The sequence below is a fragment of the Pollachius pollachius genome (assembly GCF_949987615.1).
Source record: "Pollachius pollachius genome assembly, chromosome: 5".
Taxonomy (NCBI): Eukaryota; Metazoa; Chordata; class Actinopteri; order Gadiformes; family Gadidae; genus Pollachius; species Pollachius pollachius.
Window position 1 is genome coordinate 24737501 of NC_136938.1, and position 22625 is coordinate 24760125.

The following is a 22625-nucleotide window of genomic DNA, read 5'->3' on the forward strand; positions in this document are numbered from 1 at the left end:
AGCGGCCTGATGGTGTGAGAGGACCGTGTGTGTGTTTAAAAGCTTTGAGCGACTCTGTGTTGATGTCTAGTACTACTAGCTGTGTCATCCAACATTAAAATCATGCCTTTCACCATGAAGTTTTGATTTTCAAAACGTGTTTAAGTGTGTGCACTGTACATGTTTATCTATCTATCTGTGTGTGTGTGCGTGTGTGTGTGTGTGTGTGTGTGTGTGCATGTACGTGTGTGTGTGTGTGGGTGTTGGTGTGTGTGTGTCGGTGTGTGTGTGTGTGTGGGTGGGTGTGTGTGTGTCGGTGTGTGTGTGGGTGTGTGCTTGTGCATGTGTGTGTGCGTGCACTGTGCATTCTTGTGTGTTCTTGCTGTAGTAGCAAGGGGCCTTGAACCCATATCCCGCTGTACATAAACACAGCAGCCATAAAACCATAAACACTACATTATCAAACCACAAGCTCTGAGTCTCAATGGCCAGAAGAGCACTCTACACAAAGTCGGACGATTAATCGACTCATCATTGAGCCTATAAAATGTCATAAAAAATCGCAAATGCCCATCATAAGTTACCAGAGTCCAAAGGGATCTCTTGCATGTGCTTGTGTTACCTGACAAGCAGCCAAGAAAAAATCTTTATCTAAAAATGATCCAAGACTCAAATAAGTGAAACATTAGGCAGCAAATTGTTTGGTATTTGTACTTGTAATATTCTGCTTTCCTGCTAACTGATCAACTCGTTTCAGCCCAGTGGCTAATATTACATGTTTAAATGGCTGAACACACATGCTTGAATGTCAAGCATCACACGTTGTCTAAGCACCTGTTTGAATGGCTTATATCACATGTTTGAATGCTAGTCACATGTTTGAACAGCTGATATCACATTTTGAATGGCAAATCAAATGTTTGAATGGCTAATAACACGTGTTTGGGAGACCTAGTTCATGTTTGAATGGCTCATATCACATGTCTGAAAGCTAGTAACACCTTTGAATGGCTTATATCACATGTTTGAATGCTAACCACGGTTTTTTATGTTTTATATCTCATGTTGCAATAGCTCAACACACATGTTGCAATGGGTGCAGGAGCAACTTAAAGACACGGCGCATCTTATCAGACAACCGGAAAGGTTGACGGCAAATGCAAGTCATGATGGGCGATAAGGCTTCAACTTTATCGAAGTCTCCCTCGAGCACACGTTTCATCCAGCAATCAATACCTGATCCATCCACAGGGTGGTGACACCAACAGACTGGACACGTTTCCGTTGGTGCTCAACCAGTGGGTTGAATGTCTCTGCCTACCCTGTTCTAAATTGCTTCCATTTAATATCGATCGAAGCAACTTTCTAATATCTAACCAAGTTTCGACAGTGAGGACACAGGGTGAGATTTTGGATGGATTGTATAATTGCATATACTGAGCTTTGCACTAACTGTATGTTTTGTACTTTTATACTGACATTGAAATACAATTGTATCTGTGATGGTGGGAAAGGCCAACAGAAGGACTGAACGTATGGTGTGTATGTAGCGTGGCACAGAATGCAAACCCAAAGGCTCAGTCTGGTGCTACACATTTATTATTTGGGTTTCTGCAAAATGCACGAAAATGAACTTGTCAGTGACAATGACTACACAGTACTTCAGTTGTACTCATCTGCAGGGAATCTCATTGTCTGACGTAATCAAAATAACAAAAATAACAATGCATAAAAATAAATCCATAACATTATACTATTGCCCACAAAATCAATACAGTAGGACACAATGGTGAAATGCAGTTTAGACAGATATTATAACAGTAAAACACCAGTTTCTAAATGAACCTCCATAAACGGCCATAAACAGTTCCCAGAATCATAACATGAGCAGCGGGCTCCCTCGTAAGGGCTCATTGTCAAGGCATCCGCCACGTGCCCGTACCACTATCCTAACATGGCGGCCGCAACACCACATTAGCTGCTAACTGGCTAATCAAGACGGTGATGCGATGAGCCACTCATAAACACCTTATAACATAAGTGTTATCATCATAAGGTGCAACCATTCTCTCCACTCCCCGTTCTAACCTAATATCACCAGCTTACCTGCAAAATGCAAGAAAATGAACTTGTCAGTGTCAATGACTACACAGTACTTCAGTTGTACTCATCTGCAGGGAATCTCATTGTCTGACGTAATCACACAAGATTTTCACCCTGTTACTTTCCAGCAACTCTGCTGCTACTGTAGCGCATTTGACACCTACTGGCGATTTATGGGTAGTACACCTTCACAATTACACTAACAAATATGAATACTGTACACTGTATTTGAACTCAAAATAATGACTCTATCCGTAAACACATATGAACAGGTGGAAAATTTATACACACATTGAATTAAAGAGATACTCATTTAATGAGCGTCAACAGACTGATTGCGCCACATGTAGTATGTATGGAGACAAAAACAGTATTCATCTATTCTCCCAAGTCAACAGACTGATTGCGCCACACTCTCCCCCTGAATTTTAAATGTCTCTGAACATTTCGTCACTTAAGAGTGTTTCACTTCACACACATACTGACTATTCTTTACTGAATTTTCGTGATATTACCCTTACTCAGCACTTCATTTTAGACCATAATTACAGTTGTAATCTAATATATACCATTATGATAGTGCCAATTTTACCCTGGGTACGTTTCCCTTAGGTTATACCACACATTTCCAGTTACAGTAAATCTCAAATCTATTCAGATTAACAATCAAGTGTAACAGAACTCCAATTTCGTCCACAGTTATTTTAGTCTGTTACCAGTCCCTTTGATTTACCGTTTAAGTCCAATATGTTGTAACGGGATTATCTATCCCTTAGACCAGGGATTCCCAAAGTGTGGTGCTCGCACCCCTGGGGGTGCGCGAGCTGCCGCTAGGGGGTGCGCGAGATGAAAAATGTAATGGCTGTAAATAAACATTTCCTTTGTAAAATTTAAATGAAAAACTGTAATTTTAATTAATAAAAAAAATTAACTTCATTTATTTTTAAGTAGCCTAATATCACATGAGCAATGTTGTGTCGCTCTGTTTCAGCGCCGCTTTGATTCGGTCCTAGAAGTAGCCTATAACAGCAGTTGGAGCGGAGCGCGTTGCCAAGCAACTGCGTAAACAACTTAACTGTCGAACCAACTGCTGTATAATTTCAAATATGCGCACATAGTTTTTGGCCCCTACATTCATTATCGCAAATATGCTGAATTGGCTGAAGTCAGGAAAACTGTCAGGCGAGACATCTAAAGTAAAAGTTAGGGATGAAGGAGGAGAGGAACCAAGAGAGAGTGAAACATCGGAGGAAACAGAGGAGATAATTGGAGCGGATCCGGGAGAAGAAAACGAGACGGAGACACCAAATGATGAACGTGAGGACACCGCAAAGGAGGGAAGGCGATGGCAACAAGGCAAAAGAGGTGAAGAGGGTGAACACCAGACGGGGAAAAAAAGAAGGAAATATGATGAAAACTATCTGGGTCTTGGCTTCACTTGGATTGGTGATACAGACTGCCCTAAGCCGCAGTGCGTGGTGTGCAGTGAAGTGCTAGCAAACAGCTGCCTGAAGCCTTCTTATCTACGTCGCCACTTTCACACGAAGCACGCTAATTTAACTCAAAAGCCCCTTACATTTTTTAAATCAAAATTGGAGGAGTTGCAAAACAGCCAAAAACAACTGCAGTTTCATTCATATGTTGGGTCTAAACAAGACGCATTACGGGCTTCATATCTTTTCAGCTACAGAATTGCGAGAAAGGGGCTGCCTCACACAATTGCCGAAGACGTGTGCTTGCCAGCTGCCAAAGAGATGGTGGGATGCATGATTGGAGAGAAAGAAGCAAAAAAGTTAGACATGATTCCAGTATCCAATAACACTGTGTCGCGCCGCATCAATGCAATGTCTGAAGACATCCTGGCTACATTAGTCAGCCGTGTGAAAGAGAGCGAGTTTTACTCTCTGCAAGTAGACGAGTCTACAGATGTGGCAAATCTGGCCAATCTTCTGGTGTATGTCCGTTACCTTTTTGAAGGCACGGTACAAGAAGATTTTCTGTTCTGTCGGCCCCTTGCTACCCGAACAACAGGATTGGAAATCTTCAATTTAATTGATGGGTTTATGAGGACCAACGGCATCGACTGGACAGGCTGCGTGGGCATTTGCACTGACGGGGCAAAATCGATGACTTGGAAGCACACAGGGCTTATAGCTCATATCAGGAAAGTGTGTCCATCCATTCAATGGTTACACTGCAGTGTTCACAGGGAGGCCTTGGCAGCCAAAAACATGCCAGCTGATCTACTTGCAGTACTGAATGATGCCGTGAAACTGGTCAACTTCATTAAAGCTCGCCCGCTAAATTCAAGACTGTTCACGCTGTTATGCAACGAGATGGGCAGCGAACACAAAGCACTGCTGCTGCATACTGAAGTGCGTTGGTTGTCCCGCGGCAAAGTGTTGACAAGGCTTTTTGAACTGCGACACGAGCTTCAGCAGTTTTTTGAGGACAATCCATTTCATTTGGCTTCCAGTCTGCATGACGAAGACTTCCTGAAGAGGCTCGCCTATCTGGCGGACATATTTTCTGCTCTGAATGAACTGAACCTAAGTCTGCAGGGAGTCAGTGTAACCGTGTTCAACACACAAGACAAGATCGAAGCTACGATGAAGAAGCTACGCTTCTGGGCGAGCTGTGTGAGTGGGAACACACTCTTGTGTTTCCCTACGCTTCACGAGTTCTTGGGGGAAAATGACGTGCACCTGGGTGAGCACGTGAAAAGCCTCATCATTGAACATCTCAACCAACTCGCCGAGCAGCTACGGAAATACTTCCCACCTATGGACACATCTCAAGCGTGGATTCGCAACCCGTTTGAAGTTTCCCTCCCGGTCCCCCAGCTGTCATTTCACGAGCAGGAACAGCTGATCGAGCTGTCATCTGACGGGGCTCTGCAGTTGCAGTTCAAAAAAAAGCCACTTGTCGATTTTTGGACTGAGTCAATGCCATCGTACACAGTCCTGGCAAAGAAGGCCTTGAGAGTGTTGATGCCCTTCGCTACAACGTATCTGTGCGAGGCTGGCTTCTCTGCTCTGACAGCAGTTAAGACTAAATATCGGCAAAGACTGGATGCTGTTGAGAAAGATTTGAGGCTTAAACTGTCTTCAATTGCGCCAAACATCGCAGAGCTTTGTGCCAAGATGCAGGCCCACCCGTCGCATTAATATGGGTAAGTATTTGGCCAAATGGTATTAATATTATTGCTACAAATATACTGGAAATACTCACACCCTCCCTGTTTCTCTCTCTCTCTCTCTCTCTCTCTCTCTCTCTCTCTCTCTCTCTCTCTCTCTCTCTCTCTCTCTCTCTCTCTCTCTCTCTCTCTCTCTCTCTCTCTCTCTCTCTCTCTCTCTCTCTCTCTCTCTCTCTCTCTCTCTCTCTCTCTCTCTCTCTCTCTCTCTCTCTCTCTCCAGGCTGAGCCAGCTGCGCTGCACTGAAAAATCCCCAGGATCCCGGTTTATTTTTTATTTTTTAATCTGTTCCTGAGCCATGCTCTTTGTTATTTATGTTGTGTGTAACTTATTGCAATTTCATTCAAATTACTGGCGTTCTAATGTTATTTCCATAACCTGTTGTATAATGACGGGGCTGTTAGCTCCACGGTCATTTAAACTTGCTGCAATTTGTGTTCAACGCGGCTCAAAAATATTATAACATGTTCACAACTTATCTGCTTTCTGCCTCTGATTATTTTTTCCCTTAGAAAGGGTCTCATATATGTCCATATTTCTGCATATTTTGGATCAAGGCCTAGTGCCCTCATCTTGAAAGTGTCATAGTTGGAATTGTTTGTACATAAATTGAATAAGTTGATAATAGTTCTATAATAAGTTAATGATATTTTTTACAACAAATACATGGGAGAGTTTCATGCAATCTTAATACTAAATATTTTAAGAAATTGAACCCCCCGGGGGGGGTGCGTCAACCGGGTTGCGACATAGAAGGGGGTGCACGGCTAAAAAAGTTTGGGAACCGCTGCCTTAGACCATTGTTCTCAAAGAAATCAGTTCACTTCTCAATGTCCATTTCACATTTCCTTTCAAGTGTCTGTATGCAGTATAACGACTCAGTGTAGCCGACTCTTTACCTCAATCTCTGGCACTGTCCCAGGCCCGCCACAGTCTTCTGCAGGCTGGAGACATACTCACTTGCAGCTTCTCGACAACAACTTCCACCAGCGTTGGTTCACCCAGGACTCCGTAGGTCAACCTCTTTGGTCGCCGTCTCTCTCGTTGCCGGTAGTTGACTGCAGGCGGGGGATCCGGATCATCGTCCTCTGATGCTGCTTCCTCGGATGCTGCTTCCTCCGATGACTCTTGCAGGCTCTCTCCAGGCTCAACCGCGTTGTCATCATCTGCTCCTGGAATGATGTCCATTATGTCTTCCTCTCTTGCCTCTTGTTCTTGTTCTCTCTCTTGTATGTCCGGGTCTGGAAAGAATGGCTCTGAATGTGGATTCATGCTTGCAGTTCTCTGAATTGGTTGTTGGTGGCATGGAAATCGGCATACCAGCTCGCCGTCTTCACTGCTTCCACTGTCTGACTTCTCCCCTTGCCTGCTTGTGTGATGTTTCCTCGTTCTTGTTTGTGTCTGGTTTCTCTTTTTGTCCTGTTTTGAGCCAGTTTCAGGTCTGTCTAGAGGCAGACTATCACATGGGAGTATGAGGTTTCGATGTAACACACGACTCTTGCCTCCTCCCTCTGGTATCACCTCATAGACTGGACTATCACTGCTCCTTCTCTTCACAATGACATGGACTTTACTTTCCCAATAGGCTCTCAGTTTTCCCGGCCCCCCTCTTTCTGACAGGTTACGAACAAGCACTCGCCCACCTGGTTGTAAGTCAGATCCGTGAACTCTTTTATCATACCCCCTTTTTCCTCGATCCGCTTCTTGTGCCGCTGTTTTTGAAGCGATTTCGTAGGCTTGCTGCATTCTGGTTTGCCAGTTCCGAACATACTCTGCATAACTTTCTTTTGTCTCAGTGGGCTGCAGGTTGAAGAGCAGGTCTATTGGTAGACGGGGAGAACGGCCATAAAGCAGGTAATAGGGGGAAAATCCAGTGGTGCCACTACGGGTACAGTTGTAAGCATGCACCATCTTGGGTAATGAGCTTTTCCAGTCAGCCTTTTGTGTGTGTGTGAGGGTGCGTAGCATTGACAGTAGAGTCCTATTGAAGCGCTCCACCTGCCCATTTCCTTGTGGGTGATAGCAGGTGGTGTGAGAGCCTCGAACAGCACAACACTTTTGCAGCTGGTCCATCAGGTGATTTTCAAACTCTCTGCCCATGTCGTGGTGGATTTTCTCCGGGAACCCAAAGCAAAGAGCAAAATCGTTGAACAGTTTCTCAACCACAGTTTTTGCAGATTTGTTTTTAGTGGCGTAGGCATGGGCAAAACGAGTGTAGTGATCCACTACAACAAGAATATACTCAAATCCTTGCTTACAGGTCTCCAAATGCAAAAAGTCGATGGACACGAGTTCAAAGGGGCGGGTGGTGACAATGGATGTCATAGGGGCTCTGGTGGCTTTGTGCGGCCGCTTTGCTTTAAGGCACTCACACACTTGGGTCACAAAATGTTCAGTGTCACTGTACATCCTAGCCCAATAAAATCGGTCACATATCAGGTTTAGAGTCCTCTCAACCCCCAGATGTCCCATTTCTTTGTGTAACTCATGAAACACTGTTTGATGATGCTCTTTTGGTAGGACAAGCTGACATTTGTCTCCTGCCTTTCTGTAAAGGATTCCATCATTAACACACAGTTTTTGCCACTGTCTCAGTAAGACTCTTACATCTGCAGATTCACTTTTGAGAGACTTTCTGGAAGGGCGCTGGTTGTTCTTTTTGATTTCTCGCATTTCAGCCTTTAGACCCTCTATGAGTTGACTTGTGCCGGTCTCTGGCTCTTCATTCTTACTTTGATTTTTCTTCCCCTTTTTGACCATCTCTCTGTTGTTTACCGTTTCAACTCTGTCATCCCAATGCTCAGTTTGTCCTCTGTGGGGTGGCTGGAAGTCATGTGGGTTCACCTCCGCCCGCACTTCACTGAGTCGTGGGGGCTTGCTCATGGTTACTTTCTTCAGTTTTTGCTGTCTTTCTTGCTCTAAGTTCGCCGCTTCACTCACTCGCTCAATAAGCACTTCATCTGTTACAGAAGGACTACTAAGGTAAGGCTTCAATGGGAACTTAACTGCATCACTCAACAGTCCTGTATCTACTGAGCGAAGGAATTTTCTTTGAATTAGCTCTGGGCTTAATTGCTCACCTTCATCTTCCTCACTTGATTTCCACAATAATTTTTCTTTCAGTTCAATGGCCCTGAACAGGAAGGTCTGGGCTGATTCTTTTGGGTCTTGTGATACGTTAAGCAGCCGATGCAGCTGATCTGAGGAGGTGTCCACTTTAAAGTGACCTCTGAGGATGATCCTAAGTGCGGGAAGTGTCAGTCCTCTCTTTATTATTTCTATTTTATTTACATCTCTCTCAGATGCAGGCCTGGACTTACTGCACGGGTGACTGCCTCAATAATTTCTGCTTCACAATGTTGTTTCCGCTGCCCAGCATCTATCTGGTTGATAAGACTTGTATAGGACAGTTTGTCCTTCTGACCTGCCTCTCCAATCTGTCCATGGATCCGAAAATCCCGCCTCAGGGTCACTTCTGGCGGTTTGGTTAGTATTGGGGTGGTGGGCGTGACATCTGCTGACAGTGTTTTTGTTTTGAGTCTTTCCTCCAACAGCCCAATTTCCCCCTCCAACAGTTGTCGGTGTCATTCTGTTCCTGTTGTAGTGTCTTATACTTGGCTTTCAGGGTGTCTAATTCACTTGGCTCCTGATGTATCATATCTGATGTACTTGGGCTTGACTGCTTTAGGGAACCCACGAAGGACAGAAGGTTCTGCATAAACTGCTGAAAGGACTCCAAGTCTTTGTCATCCTCGACTTCATCTAAGGTAGTCTCAGCCAAACTGATAAGGGCACGGCGAGCTGTGCCGTCAAACCCTCGCGATGGCTCACTACACTTTAGGTGTTCGCACACAGCGATGAGCTCCAACTTCTCCAACGTCAGTAGTGTTCTGCTTACTTCGTCCTGCAACTGTTCCATGGTTCCCTCCTCCTACTGTTGATCCAGGTTCGTCTCAGTCAGGTGGACCACAGGCTGGATCACCCTCCTGGCTAGCTCGCCAAAATATGTAGCGTGCCACAGAATGCAAACCCAAAGGCTCAGTCTGGTGCTACACATTTATTATTTGGGTTTCTGCAAAATGCAAGAAAATGAACTTGTCAGTGACAATGACTACACAGTACTTCAGTTGTACTCATCTGCAGGGAATCTCATTGTCTGACGTAATCAAAATAACAAAAATAACAATGCATAAAATTAAATCCATAACATTATACTATTGCCCACAAAATCAATACAATAGGACACAATGGTGAAATGCAGTTTAGACCCCTTCGTATTTACTGACAGATATTATAACAGTAAAACACCAGTTTCTTAATGAACCTTCATAAACGGCCATAAACAGTTCCCAGAGTCATAACATGAGCAGCGGGCTCCCTCGTAAGGGCTCATTGTCAAGGCATCCGCCACGTGCCCGTACCACTATCCTAACATGGCGGCCGCAACACCACATTAGCTGCTAACTGGCTAATCAAGACGGTGATGCGGTGAGCCACTCATAAACACCTTATAACATAAGTGTTATCATCATACAGTGCAACCAGTCTCTCCACTCCCCGTTCTAACCTAATATCACCAGCTTACCTGCAAAATGCAAGAAAATGAACTTGTCAGTGACAATGACTACACATTACTTCAGTTGTACTCATCCGCAGGAGATCTCATTGTCTGACGTAATCACGCGAGATTTTCACCCTGTTACTTTCCAGAAACTCTGTTGCTACTGTAGCGCATTTGCCACCTACTGGCGAGTTATGGGTAGTACACCTTCACAATTACATTAACAAATATGAATACTGTACACTGTATTTGAACTCAAAATAATGACTCTCTATCCGTAAACACATATGAACAGGTGGAAAATTTATACACACATTGAATTAAAGAGATACTCATTTAATGAGCGTCAACAGACTGATTGCGCCACATGTAGTATGTATGGAGACAAAAACAGTATTCATCTATTCTCCCAAGAAGTATCCTCTCCTTGGCTTTGATCCTTATCTTCATACGATCATCCTTTGACCCCGGGCATGCCGGTTTTAAATCGTCCTCGTGCCAAAGAGGCTGTTGCTCTCTGAACGTGCAGTGGGCGGGGCCTCCTGCTCTTATGCAAACTAATCACTGATTAGAATGCATAGAATCCTACTAAACCAATTTAACCCTATTACAGCTCCTATTATCAAAAGGAAAATATGATCTTTGGCACATAGATGATTATAGTAGAACTGCCAAGTGCATTGGTACTCTCATTCTGGTCAGAAGGCGACCTCTAAAGGACAAGACTGGCATTACAGTGTTGTTATTTAATATTAACCAGTTCTCACAACTCGCCTAAATACCGACTCAAATTGCAAGGATTTGTACACAATAAATTGATAAAAAAAAATACACATTTATTATTCATAACATTTTTATTATTCCATAACATTGAGTGACGGATTTGGTGTTCTGGCAATGCAGATAGCCTACCACCCTTTCCATTTATATCCAAAAATCTGAGATGGTAATACGAAATCAATAAGGTTGTAATATATTCGTCCATCAATAGCTTAACAATCCACCGCACCCCGCCACAACGCTCTCCCGGTCATCAGCGATGTAAACACATTACAGAGTATCATGAGTATACTTTAGAAATGGAGCCGAGAGCTGGACTAAGGTGGGAGACCAGAGGGCCTTTAAATAAACCCTCCGCTGGGAGTCTTTGGCTGCATGAGTCCCCTGAGCAGTAGTTTGCTCACTAGTCTACATACAGGAACACACACACACACACACACACACACACACACACACACACACACACACACACACACACACACACACACACACACACATATACTAGTCTACATACAGGGACACAAACACACAAACACACACATATAGTCTGCATACAGGGACACACACACACACACACACATATACTAGTCTACATACAGGGACACACACACACATATAGTTTACATACAGACACACACACACACACATAGTCTACATACAGGGACACACACACACAAACACACACACATAGTCTACATACAGGGACACAAACACACACACACATATACTAGTCTACATACAGGGACACACACACACAAACAAACACTACTCTACATACAGGGACACACACACAGACACACACACATAGACACACTAGTCTACATACAGGGACACACACACACACACACACACACACATACACACACACTAGTCTACATACAGGGACACACACAGACACTCACACACACACACACACATACACTAGTTTGCATACAGGGACACACACAAACACACACTCACACACACACACACACACACACACACACACACACACACACACACACACACACACACACACACACACACACACATACACACACACACACACACACACACACACACACACACACACACACACACACTAGTCTACACAGACCTCTAGACTTAGCAGCTTCACTGCTAAGTCTTGTTTTAAGTACTATAACGTAATACCGTCTCTGTTATGTGCTCCTGAAACGGGAACAGCACTACTGCTGTATTGTCCTGGTAAGCCGTTTTCAGTATCTTGACTCGCATAATGAATTCATGAAAAATGCAAATAAAAACCTAAAACATCACCTCATCCAACCAAACATACGACACACCGCCACAGCCTCCCATTTCCCCCCTCTTTGCCATCCTCACCCCGTCCATCATTACCCCTTTCTCATTCCTCCGCCACCCCGATCCAGTGCACCGGATCCCAGCTCCGTGTTTTACGCGCCTCCCCTCCAGCATCTCCACCTGTACTCCGTTCCGCGGCGCGACTACAGCGTGGAGGAGGAGGAGGAGGAGGAGGAGGAGGAGGAGGAGGAGGCCACGGAGCCAACGACCACAGACCCAACACGCACCCTCACGCCACCGACCCGGGCTCGTCGGCAGCGGGGAGTCTACCGCGTGTGTGTGTGCGTGTGTGTGCGTGCGTAATGTGTGTGTGAGTGAATGAGTGAGTGGTCGCAGAAAGCCAACAGGATGGAGGATCCCGTCAAGGGGAGGCTGGGAACTTTGGATTGACACCGCGCGGCCCGAGTCTCCGCTCTGATCGTGGATATAGGATCCTGGATCCTCTGTGGTTTCCATCGCAGTAGAGTGAGCTGGAATTTACACATTTTCTTGATTTTTTTTCCACCCTCGCGTTCTTCTTCTTCCTCCTCAACCTCAAGTGTTTTTTTTAAAATGCCGTTCGCCAAGCGGATTGTGGGGCCGCCGCTAATGTGCAGACACGAGATCCCCCACGAAGAGGGTCTCCTCTTCGAGGACCTGTGCTCCATCAGTAACGTGGTCCTGTCGCGGACGCTGCGCCAGCTCTCCGACCTGGCCCGGCACGCCTGCTCGCTGTTCCAGGAGCTGGAGAACGACATCATCACCACCAACCAGCGGGTTTGGGTCCTGCAGAACAAGATAGGCCAGATCCAGCAGACCGCCGGCGGACTGGACCCTAAGAAGGAGGCAGTGCGTGAGTACTCCCGCACCCCCGCCCGCCGCCGCCGTCACTTTAGGGGAGGTCGACTGGACGTTAAACAGGAGCAGACGTAGATGGGTTTTTATTTCGTGTTTTTTAGAACCATTCAATCGTGACGGCTGGGTTTTTGGACATGACCGCCTACCATACACCATACGTGTGTTTTTCTCCCCGGAAGCCCACTCATTCACACGGACGCGTCTCGCGCGCATCGCTCCCCAATTGACGCGCTCATGTCTCACATGCCAATTAGCGCCCGTGATCGTTCACCGTCCCCCGTGATCGTTCACCGTCCCCGTGTTCGCTCACCGTCTCCGTTATTATCATGGACCGCGCCACCCCCACTGTACACGTTGTTCTCGGTGATTTCGAAAAAATATCTATTTGATTCATGAAAAAACACAAACAGGTTAATCGACGGCGGGAGAATGTGTGAATGTCGGGGAGTCTACATCACACGGAGGGGCGTGTTGGTGTGGTGGTCGCTGCGTCGCGTTTACTGCATGTACCCGCACGCACACCTGAAGCGACGTCGGTGCTGCTCAGCGTTAGGAAATAAAACACACGCCTACTCGGTGTGTGTGTGTGTGTTGTGTGTGTGTGTGTGTGTGTGTGTGTGTGTGTGTGTGTGTGTGTGTGCGTGTGTGTGTGTGTGCGCGTGCGTTTCTGTGTGTGTTTCTGCGTGCGTGTGTGAGTGCGTGCGCAAATGCGTGCGTGTGTGTGTGTGTGTGTGTGTGTGTGTGTGTGGTTTCATCTCGAATGAATACGAGATTATATGTCGAATGAGTTCGAGGGGGGCTCCGGGATGGGTGCTCCAACGGCCGGTCTGAGCTGTGCGCCAAACCCACCCTTCCCTTCCTGGCGACACCGACACAGCATCAATAAATGAAGCTCGCGGTCCTTTCGCAGCGGGAATATTATTCTGCCGTCGTCTGTTCCCGCTCTACCCCGTTTAACATTTAAAGACAGTCTACGACCGTAGACCTTCATTAATAGTCTACGGTTGTTGACTGGAAGCCTGGAGATGCATACAGAAAAACACTGACTGGTCCCTAGGAAAAAAATAATTAATAAAAAAAAACATCACATGCAATCCCGTGTAACCGGATGGTCCACAGCTGGGATACGGCACAGAGTTGATCACCGTGTATGTGGATGTGATGCTTTTAGCACTGCATGGATCTTGTTGCTAGGATATTCAGCTTGCTGTCATCTATAGTGTTATGATAGAGCTATAGGTCCTCAGTATACAGTAGGCTTACCGTCAACCCAAGCTTCGAAATAGGTTTGCATCACACAAACACACACACACACGCACATACACACACACACGCACGCACAAAGACACACACACGCACGCACTCACACACACACGCACGCACGCACGCACGCACGCACACACACGCACGCACGCACACACACGCGCACACACTCTGGTCCTCCGGTTGTCTGTGCCAGCATCTGATTCCCCTGCCAGCGTCATAGATGTGTCTACTGCATTACATGAAGTCCTCAGATGGCCCGCCTGGCTCTGTGACCTCTGACCTCGGCTGGCCGGGGATCAGGCAGAGGCCCGGCCGCCCCAGACGACGGGTATGGAGGAGGAGCCGGGGACACTGAGACACCCTCCTCGTGCTACGGAACGCTGACACACACGTAGCTCCTCCAGACTGTGTGTACTGTGATGCTACTCGGTAGTCTCTACGGTCGACTGGCCCCAGGACCACGCTCACAACACCACCGCCATACCACCACCCTAACTACCTCCACCACCACCATAACTACAACGACCACTATAACCACCCCCACCACCACCCGAACTGCCAACACCACCACAGCCACCACAACAACAAGCACTGTAACCACCGTAACTACAACCACCATAATAACTACCAGCATAACTACCACCATCACCAGAACTACCACCACAACAACCGCCACCACCACCACCACGACAACAAGCACTTTAACTACCACCATAACTACAACTGCCCGCTTATCTACCATCATAACTACAACCACCAGTATAACTACCACCATAACTACAATCACCACTATAACTACCATCACCACCAGAACTACCATCACCACCACCAGAACTCACATCAACACCACCATCACCATCACCACCACATTAACGAGAGAGAGGGAGAGCGAGAGTGCGAGAGAGAGAGAGAGAGAGAGAGAGAGAGAGAGAGAGAGAGAGAGAGAGCGAGAGAGAGAGAGAGAGAGGGGAAGGAGGAGGGGTAGAGACAAAGAGAGTTAATTAATAGTTGGTCATTAGTAGTAAGTGTCACAACAGATATTTTTAAAGAGTGTGCAGTACAATTGAGTTGTCGGGAACCAACCTGATGTCCATTCATTCTCTTTCTGATATCCCATTATTCACTCCATGGTTGACAAACTGCCACAAATGAAAATCAAAAACTGTTGATTGAATTGATTGTAAACCAATAACAGCTGATTTCAGTGATTGTAATACATTATGGATTGATTTCAGCGGTTCCACGGCTGTGGTGACGGAATGGAATCACATCTCCTAAGGATCCTATCGATTCAAAGCAGTGAGATAACACAGTGTTGTCCCTTTATCAGCAACATGTTTACCATTTACTTTACTTAACAGTGGTAACAGACTTAACATTGGCCTGAACATGACATGAACTCTGGACATTAATGTCCTTAAAGGGACAATGATTCCAAAATTGGGAATAAAATTACAACATGATCAGAATTGACAATTCTATCAATTTCACATATAATATAAACTGTCAATACATTGCATTGTAGGGGCTGCATACAACATTTAATTGTTCATATAACAAATATATGAAACTTACAAACAATAGGTAAAACTTGAATTTAGCTATTGCTATCATGGTCCACGGAGGAACCCAAACATAGAGGTGATATTAGACCCGAGGCAGGTGAACAGAACTTTACCAAGAATTGACTAGATATAAAGTTACACAAGACGACAAACACACAGAGCGCTGGGTGGCTATGGTCCAAAAATACAATCCCTACAAACCGACAACAAAGGATACAAAACCGGGGAACGTAAATGAAAACGTGAATGGAATCAGTAATCAGCGATCTAACAAACAACCAAACACAGATAGAGAAGAGCAGAAGATTGAGACAGTTGCATTCTCAATGACTAGAATTATAAAATGTGGTTCTTGCGTGGACAAATTTGAAAATATCTCATTCTTAATCAGCCTCTTGAAAAAGGCGGTCTAATTGACAACAAACTCATCTCACAGCTGTACGCAATACTGTCTGATTCACTCCCATTCAAACCCCATTGTCTCTGAAAAGGCTATGCAGGCTTGGATGGAGAACAAGACATTTACAAAAACACACACACACACACACGCACGCACGCACGCACGCACGCACGCACGCACGCACGCACGCACGCACGCACACACGTACACACAGTGAACTGTGATGAGAAAGTTTAGCTTGGAAACAGCTAAATGTTCTTATATTGACCTGAATGTGGTTTCACTCCTTCGGCCATCTACCTGTTGTCTCTTCTTGGTGTGTCTCTCGGTTATGTTAAAGACCTCTGTGGTCACTAGTTGTTTCAACTAAGCTCTGCAATTATTTTACTCAAGACCATGAAAAATGCCTTGCTTCCCTACACCTGTCCCAGGTAATTTTATATAGATAAATAGCGATAGATAGATATATAGATAAGTATATCTTATATGTTGTAGAATGATGAAAACATCCAGTTCTTATGGTTGTACAGGGGGCAGAGGGCAACTTTTAATAAAATAGTCATGTTCCTCTTTTATCAAAGATTTGATTTGATTTACAGAAGCACGATAGAAAATAATCCAAAAGTCTTAAATTATGAAGAAAAAAACTGTCTGTTGGCAGTGTGTTGGTGAAATCTCTGGCAACCAGTGTGTCTCCGCCAGTTTGTGTCCAGACTCGATAGCATGCGGCTAAACTCAAAGTTGTTCCGTGGTTTAAGATACAACTTAATAATTGGACTGCTAATTATCCCACTCCAGCGAAATAACCCTACAAAACTTACACCATTAGCACATTATATTTGCTTTACATGGATATTTAGGGCTAGCATGTGCTTATATTCACCAAGAGCATCTTCATTTCTCATAGTGTGGGAGAAAATGAGCAGCTATTATACAGTGATGCTACTGCAGGGTTGCTGGTTCAATGCCGAAACCGCTTGGTTCAATTACGGCTAGCTCCTTGTCACATGGATGTTTATCTTATCTGGTTGGCACTGTCCTCAGTGTGTGAATGTGAGGTTGTAGGTGTGTAAAGGCCGGGTGTAAAGTTGGGCGTGAGCTTAAATGTAAACGCCTTAGCTGTGTTTGGCTGTATAATCCATTCCAGTAAAATAAAATGCCAGTTATTCTTATTCAAGTTTTGGATCATCTGTGCTGTAGAGCGGCATTGTTGTCCAGTAAAACGCACGCACCCAACAGGTTAAAGTCACCAGCTTTTTTGTCATCAGAAGGTATCGCTGCAATGTTACAATAGTGTACACGCCTTTTCCTAAAGCATGTTCGTTATCTAACAGGGAGCGTTAAGACTGCTCACCCCCCAACCACAGGAACCAATACCAACACTAGGAAATAATACATCTCTCCTTCTGTGATTCGCTGAAATAAGTGGCGGTTGACGTCGAGTGACATCACTGGATGGCAATCAGAAACCACAACTGCATTCAGTATTTCACTAGAGATGGAGGGAGGTGAGCAGAAAAGCAGGACAGGAGAGAGGAGGAAAGGAGAAAAAGACAAGGAGAGAGAGGAGAGGCGAGAGAGGAGAGGAGAGAGGAGGAAAGAGGAGAGAGAGGAGAGGAGAGGGGAGAGAGGAGAGAGAGGAGGAAAGAGGAGAGAGAGGAGAGGAGAGGAGAGAGAGGAGAGGAGAGGAGAGAGGAGAGAGGAGAGGAGAGGAGAGAGGAGAGGAGAGAGAGGAGAGAGAGGAGAGGAGAGGAGAGAGGAGAGTAGAGAGAGGAGAGAGAGGAGAGCGAGGAGAGGAGAGAGAGGAGAGCGAGGAGAGGAGAGGAGAGGAGAGATGAGAGGAGAGAGAGGAAGAGAGAGGAGAGGAGAGAGGAGAGAGAGGAGAGCGAGGAGAGGAGAGAGAGGAGAGAGAGGAGAGCGAGGAGAGGAGAGGAGAGAGGAGAGTAGAGAGAGGAGAGAGAGGAGAGCGAGGAGAGAGTACGAAAGGCAGAGAGAGGGGAGGAGAGGAGCGTAGAGAGAGAGTGCCTATGGCATTAGAGGACAGCTTTGCGTACTTAGTCTGCATAGTAACAAAGAGCGATGCCTACTATAGCCTTTTTAGCTGAGCTAACAATAAACCCGCCTTGGTAGTAGAAGACCAATATCCACTCTCGGACCGTCTGTCTGGCCCTAGGTCTGTCGGTCTGTCTCCCTGTTTCTATTACACACCGTGATTGTGTTGATGTGATGTTTTGCTTCCTTTGGACTGTGTCCGTCTCTCTCTCTCTCGCTCTCTCTCTCTCTCTCTCTCTCTCTCACTCTCTCTCTCTCTCTCTCTCTCTCTCTCTCTCATGTGCTATTATATCTTTATCTCTCTATATCTCACCCGCTCCCTTTCTCACTGTCTCTCACCCATCTCACCAACCCCCCTTATCTTCTCTCTGTCTCTTCCTGCCATCGCCAGTCTTTCTCTCTCTCTCTCTCTCTCTCTCTCTCTCTCTCTCTCTCTCTGTCTCCCTCTTCTCTCTACGTCTCTCTCTCTACCTCTTCACCATTATCTCTCCGTCTCTCTCTCGCTCCCGCTCTCCTCGTCTCTCTCCCTTCCCCAGTTTTCACTGCCTCTCACCATCTCTCGCTCTCTTCTCTCCGTCTCTCTGTCTCTCTACCCCTTCCCCAGCCTCTCTCTCCCTTTCTCTCTCCACCCCTTCCCTAGCTGCCCTACTTTCTCCTTCATCGCGGGTGCAGAGATGCCGCCTCGCCTCCTGACAGCATATTTAATGTTTAATGCACTTTGATTTTACACCCAGACACTGGCAGGCCAGAGAGGCGAGGAAGGAGGGGGGGGGGGAGCAGAGAGCAGTAGAGGATACGGGATGGAGGAGGGGAGGGAGGGAGGAGAGGACAAGAGAGGAGAGGAGAGGACAAGAGAGGAAAGGAGAGGAGAGTAGGAGGGAGCGGAGGAGAGGGCAAAGTCAAAGAGGGAAGAGGAGCAGGGTTAGAAAACAAGAGGAGGAAAGAAATGAGAGATGGAATGGGAATATGTTGGATCAGTTGAGAGGAAGATAGGAGTAAACACATTATTAGGCTAATTGCAGCCAGCAACTAAGGAAAACAGGAAGAAATAATCTTGGTCGGTGTGATAGCTTTAGGATTAGGCATCATACAACACAGGAAGAAGGACCAGCAAGCTAGTTCCTTTGCTCTGTGAGCTTCGCCCCCTTGAAACAACAAGATTTGTTTTTTTGGGTAGCGATACAAATACCAACTGAAGTCTGCTTTCAGTGGGCTTTGGACTTTAGTGTCAAACGCACACAAGAACTGGATAAGAGTTTAACTTCCAATTTAAACTTTGACAGACACAAATATGGGAAAGGCACAACTTTCACGACCCATTCAGAGTCTTGCGTGAATTGGCTATTGGATATTCTGCTTCAAGGCGGCCTGTCTGTCTTTGTGCATTCCTGTCCACCTCGTGACAAAGGAAGCACCTCACCTGTTCAACACCTGGCTGCATGCATTGTGTGATTTTTTTGTGTGTGTGTGTGTGTGTGTGTGTGTGTGTGTGTGTGTGTGTGTGTGTGTGTGTGTGTGTGTGTGTGTGTGTGTGTATGTGTGTGTGTGTGTGTGTGTGTTCGGGGATGCGTGCAATTGAATATGTTTGTGAGTGTGTGTTTGTGTGTATTTGTGTATATGTGTATGTATGTGTTTGTGTGTGTGTGTGTGTGTGTGTGTGCGCGTATGGGTGTGCACCTTTCAGTGCGTCTGTCAGTTTGTCTGTATGTACATGTTTTTGTGTTTCTGTGTGTGTGTGTTTCTGTGTGTTTGTGTGTTTGTGTTTGTGTGTGTGTGTGTGATTGTGTATGTGCGTATGGGTGTGCACCTTTGAATATGTGTGTGTGTGTGTGTATGTGCGTGCATTTCGATTTTTTGCAGCGGTGAACCATACTGTCACCCCTTGAGACTCCTCCCCCCCCCACCCCCACCAGGGACCCTCCACACTGACCTAGAAACACAACACACTCTGAAGGCATGTCCCAGGACAGACACACACAGCAACACCACATCAGGAAACAACAGGAAACAACAGAACAGGAAACAACATCATCAGGAAACAACATAACAACAGGAAACACATGACAGGAAACAACATCAAAACAGGAAACAACATAACAACAGGAAACAACATCATACACAACATACATCTTAAACACGTCACGATAGGACCTCAAACACAACATCAAAGAACTTGGATCACATCATCAAACAGCAACTTGAATCACATCCTACGACAACATTAAACACCACCATCACATGATAAAACAACATCCAACACGCCACGATACCGTGATCATACACAACATGAAGCAACACTGAACACGGCATCGATCACAACATGAAAGACACCATGATACAACATCAAACCTATCCAGCTGACTGTCGTGTGGACCTGACTACCTGGCCACATTCCACACCTGTACAGCAACTGTACTACCACACCCATCCAATCACTCACACCCACTGAACATGACACATACACACATAGCATAACAACAGCTCCGATGGGGGATACCCCTATCCACCGTATCTGGAGTTGGCCTCAAAGGAAGACCCATGGCAGGTGAAATGCAATACCCCTGATGTTGGTTGGACGCCTCATTTCTGGAGCTGCACGGGCGTACTCTGGACCTCTTATATTGTTATTTATATAACAAGTGTCTCCATCGCTAGTCTCCATTTTTCATTCCATTCACTTCATCAAGAAACATTGCAGTAAATCTCAAGCGGGTAACACAGTGTCAAATACTGTGAATTTTAGCCAATGTAGTGCTAAAAGGACCACCCCCCCCCCATCTCGCTCTAACCTCCCTATTCCGCACAACAGACATTCATCTGTCACTCTCTGTCCCTGTCTCTGTATCTGTCTCTGTCTCTGTCTCTGTCTCTCTGTCTCTGTATCTGTCGCTCTGTCTCTGTCTCTGTATCTGTATCTGTCTCTAGCTCTCTGTCTGTCTCTGTCTCTAGCGCTCTGTCTCTGTATCTGTCTCTCTGTCTCTGTCTCTCTGTTGCTGTCTCTGTCTCTATCTATATCTCTCTGTCTCTGTATCTGTCTCTGTCTCTGTCTCTCTGTCTGTCTCTATCTCTCTGTGTCTGTCTGTCTCCTTTCATCTCTTTCCTCATGTCTTCATTTTTTCTGGGATTCCCTGTAGGCATCAACTCCTCTCCTGGAGGCTGAGGGAGACAGACAGAGAGAGAGAGAGAGAGAGAGAGAGAGAGAGAGAGAGAGGGAGAGGGACAGGAAGTGCAAAAGAGAGAGAGAGGGGAGGGGTGAGAGAAGTGTATTTACAATCGTGTGTTCTTAAATAGATGACCAACTAACCCAGTTAGACTTGGATGTGATCATAATAGAGATCATAGTACATCTATTATGATCTCTACTATCAAAATAGAGCTATTGTGATCTCTACTTTCATAATATGTATCTTATTATCTCTACTTTTGTAATATATTGATTATGATCTCTACTATTTTAAAATATCGATTATGATTTCTAATATCAAAATATATCTATTATGATCTCTACATCAAAATAGAGGGATTATGATAGCAGAGATCATGATATATCATAATATTGTCCTTACTGGTTGCTTTTTCTCTTAACCTATCCCATGTATTAAAAGCATTTGTTAATATCAACAGTTCCTACTCAAACCTGGGTAAACTCAACCTGTCTCTGTAATAGACGGCACCTTTGCTATTTGGTACTACAGCTGCAGGGTTGCTTCAAACTAAAGATAGTTTCAACAAACTCCTATTTATTCGCTACGTTTAACACACACATATACACACCCACACCCACGCAAACACACACACACTTACACATTGACATACACGTACACACACACACAAACACACACACGCTAGCAGATGACAGATATGGAATAAAGAGTCGATTGTGTCAATAACTGGGAGAGAGAGAGACACAGACACAGACAGAGAGAGAGAGAGAGAGACAGTTGACTGTATGGTGGAATATGGAGGGCAGAGATTATCGCTATTGGCTGAGGATTTAGGTTAAGGTATAAGGAAGAAAAGCAAGGAAGTACAAGCATGGACTTAAGGGCAGAAGATAGAGACAGATGGGTTTAGCGGGGGCTTAGCAGAGCCGCTCGCTAGCTTGTTTGAAGGACTGAGCCGTTCTTAAGCAGCTCCATGGAAACAGATTGCCAAGCTAAGTATGCTAAGTATGCTAAGTAGCCCTGCATGCAATGCAGGCGGTGCTGACCTGGGCTCTAATAGGACTAGAGGTAACCCCCTTCCGACTGTAATTACTGTACTGCTGTACTCTTTAAGACCATAAGACCAGGTTGGGGGTGAGGCGTCTGTGGCGGTCTGGTCTGCTCCTGTCTCCTACTCGCTCTTGTACTTGTTAACTGATGTCTGACCAGCAGCTGTCCTCTGGGAGTTAACAAAGGTGACTTTGAACTTGAGCTCCAAAACTCATTCACCCCTTGCCTGCATCTATGTTTACTTTAAGTGTCTTTGTTCAATAGCGTCTTGGCGTGCGTAATGTGTGTGAGTTCTGAGAGAGAGCGAGAGGGAGAGAGAGCGAGAGGGAGAGAGAGCGAGAGGGAGAGAGA

At 45.6% G+C, this 22625-nt stretch overlaps 1 protein-coding gene across 1 annotated transcript in view; it reads left to right on the forward strand.

Annotated features, from left to right (window-relative positions):
• Positions 1-12492: 12492 nt before the first annotated feature.
• Positions 12493-22625, forward strand: part of nhsb (Nance-Horan syndrome b (congenital cataracts and dental anomalies)) — a gene marked incomplete at both ends in the record, with an annotated part of 48127 nt that continues 37994 nt past the window's right edge. Inside the window, one exon of the mRNA XM_079736326.1 lies at positions 12493-12772. Within this exon, the coding sequence (XP_079592452.1) occupies positions 12493-12772 (280 nt within the window). The remainder of the gene's footprint in view (positions 12773-22625) is intronic.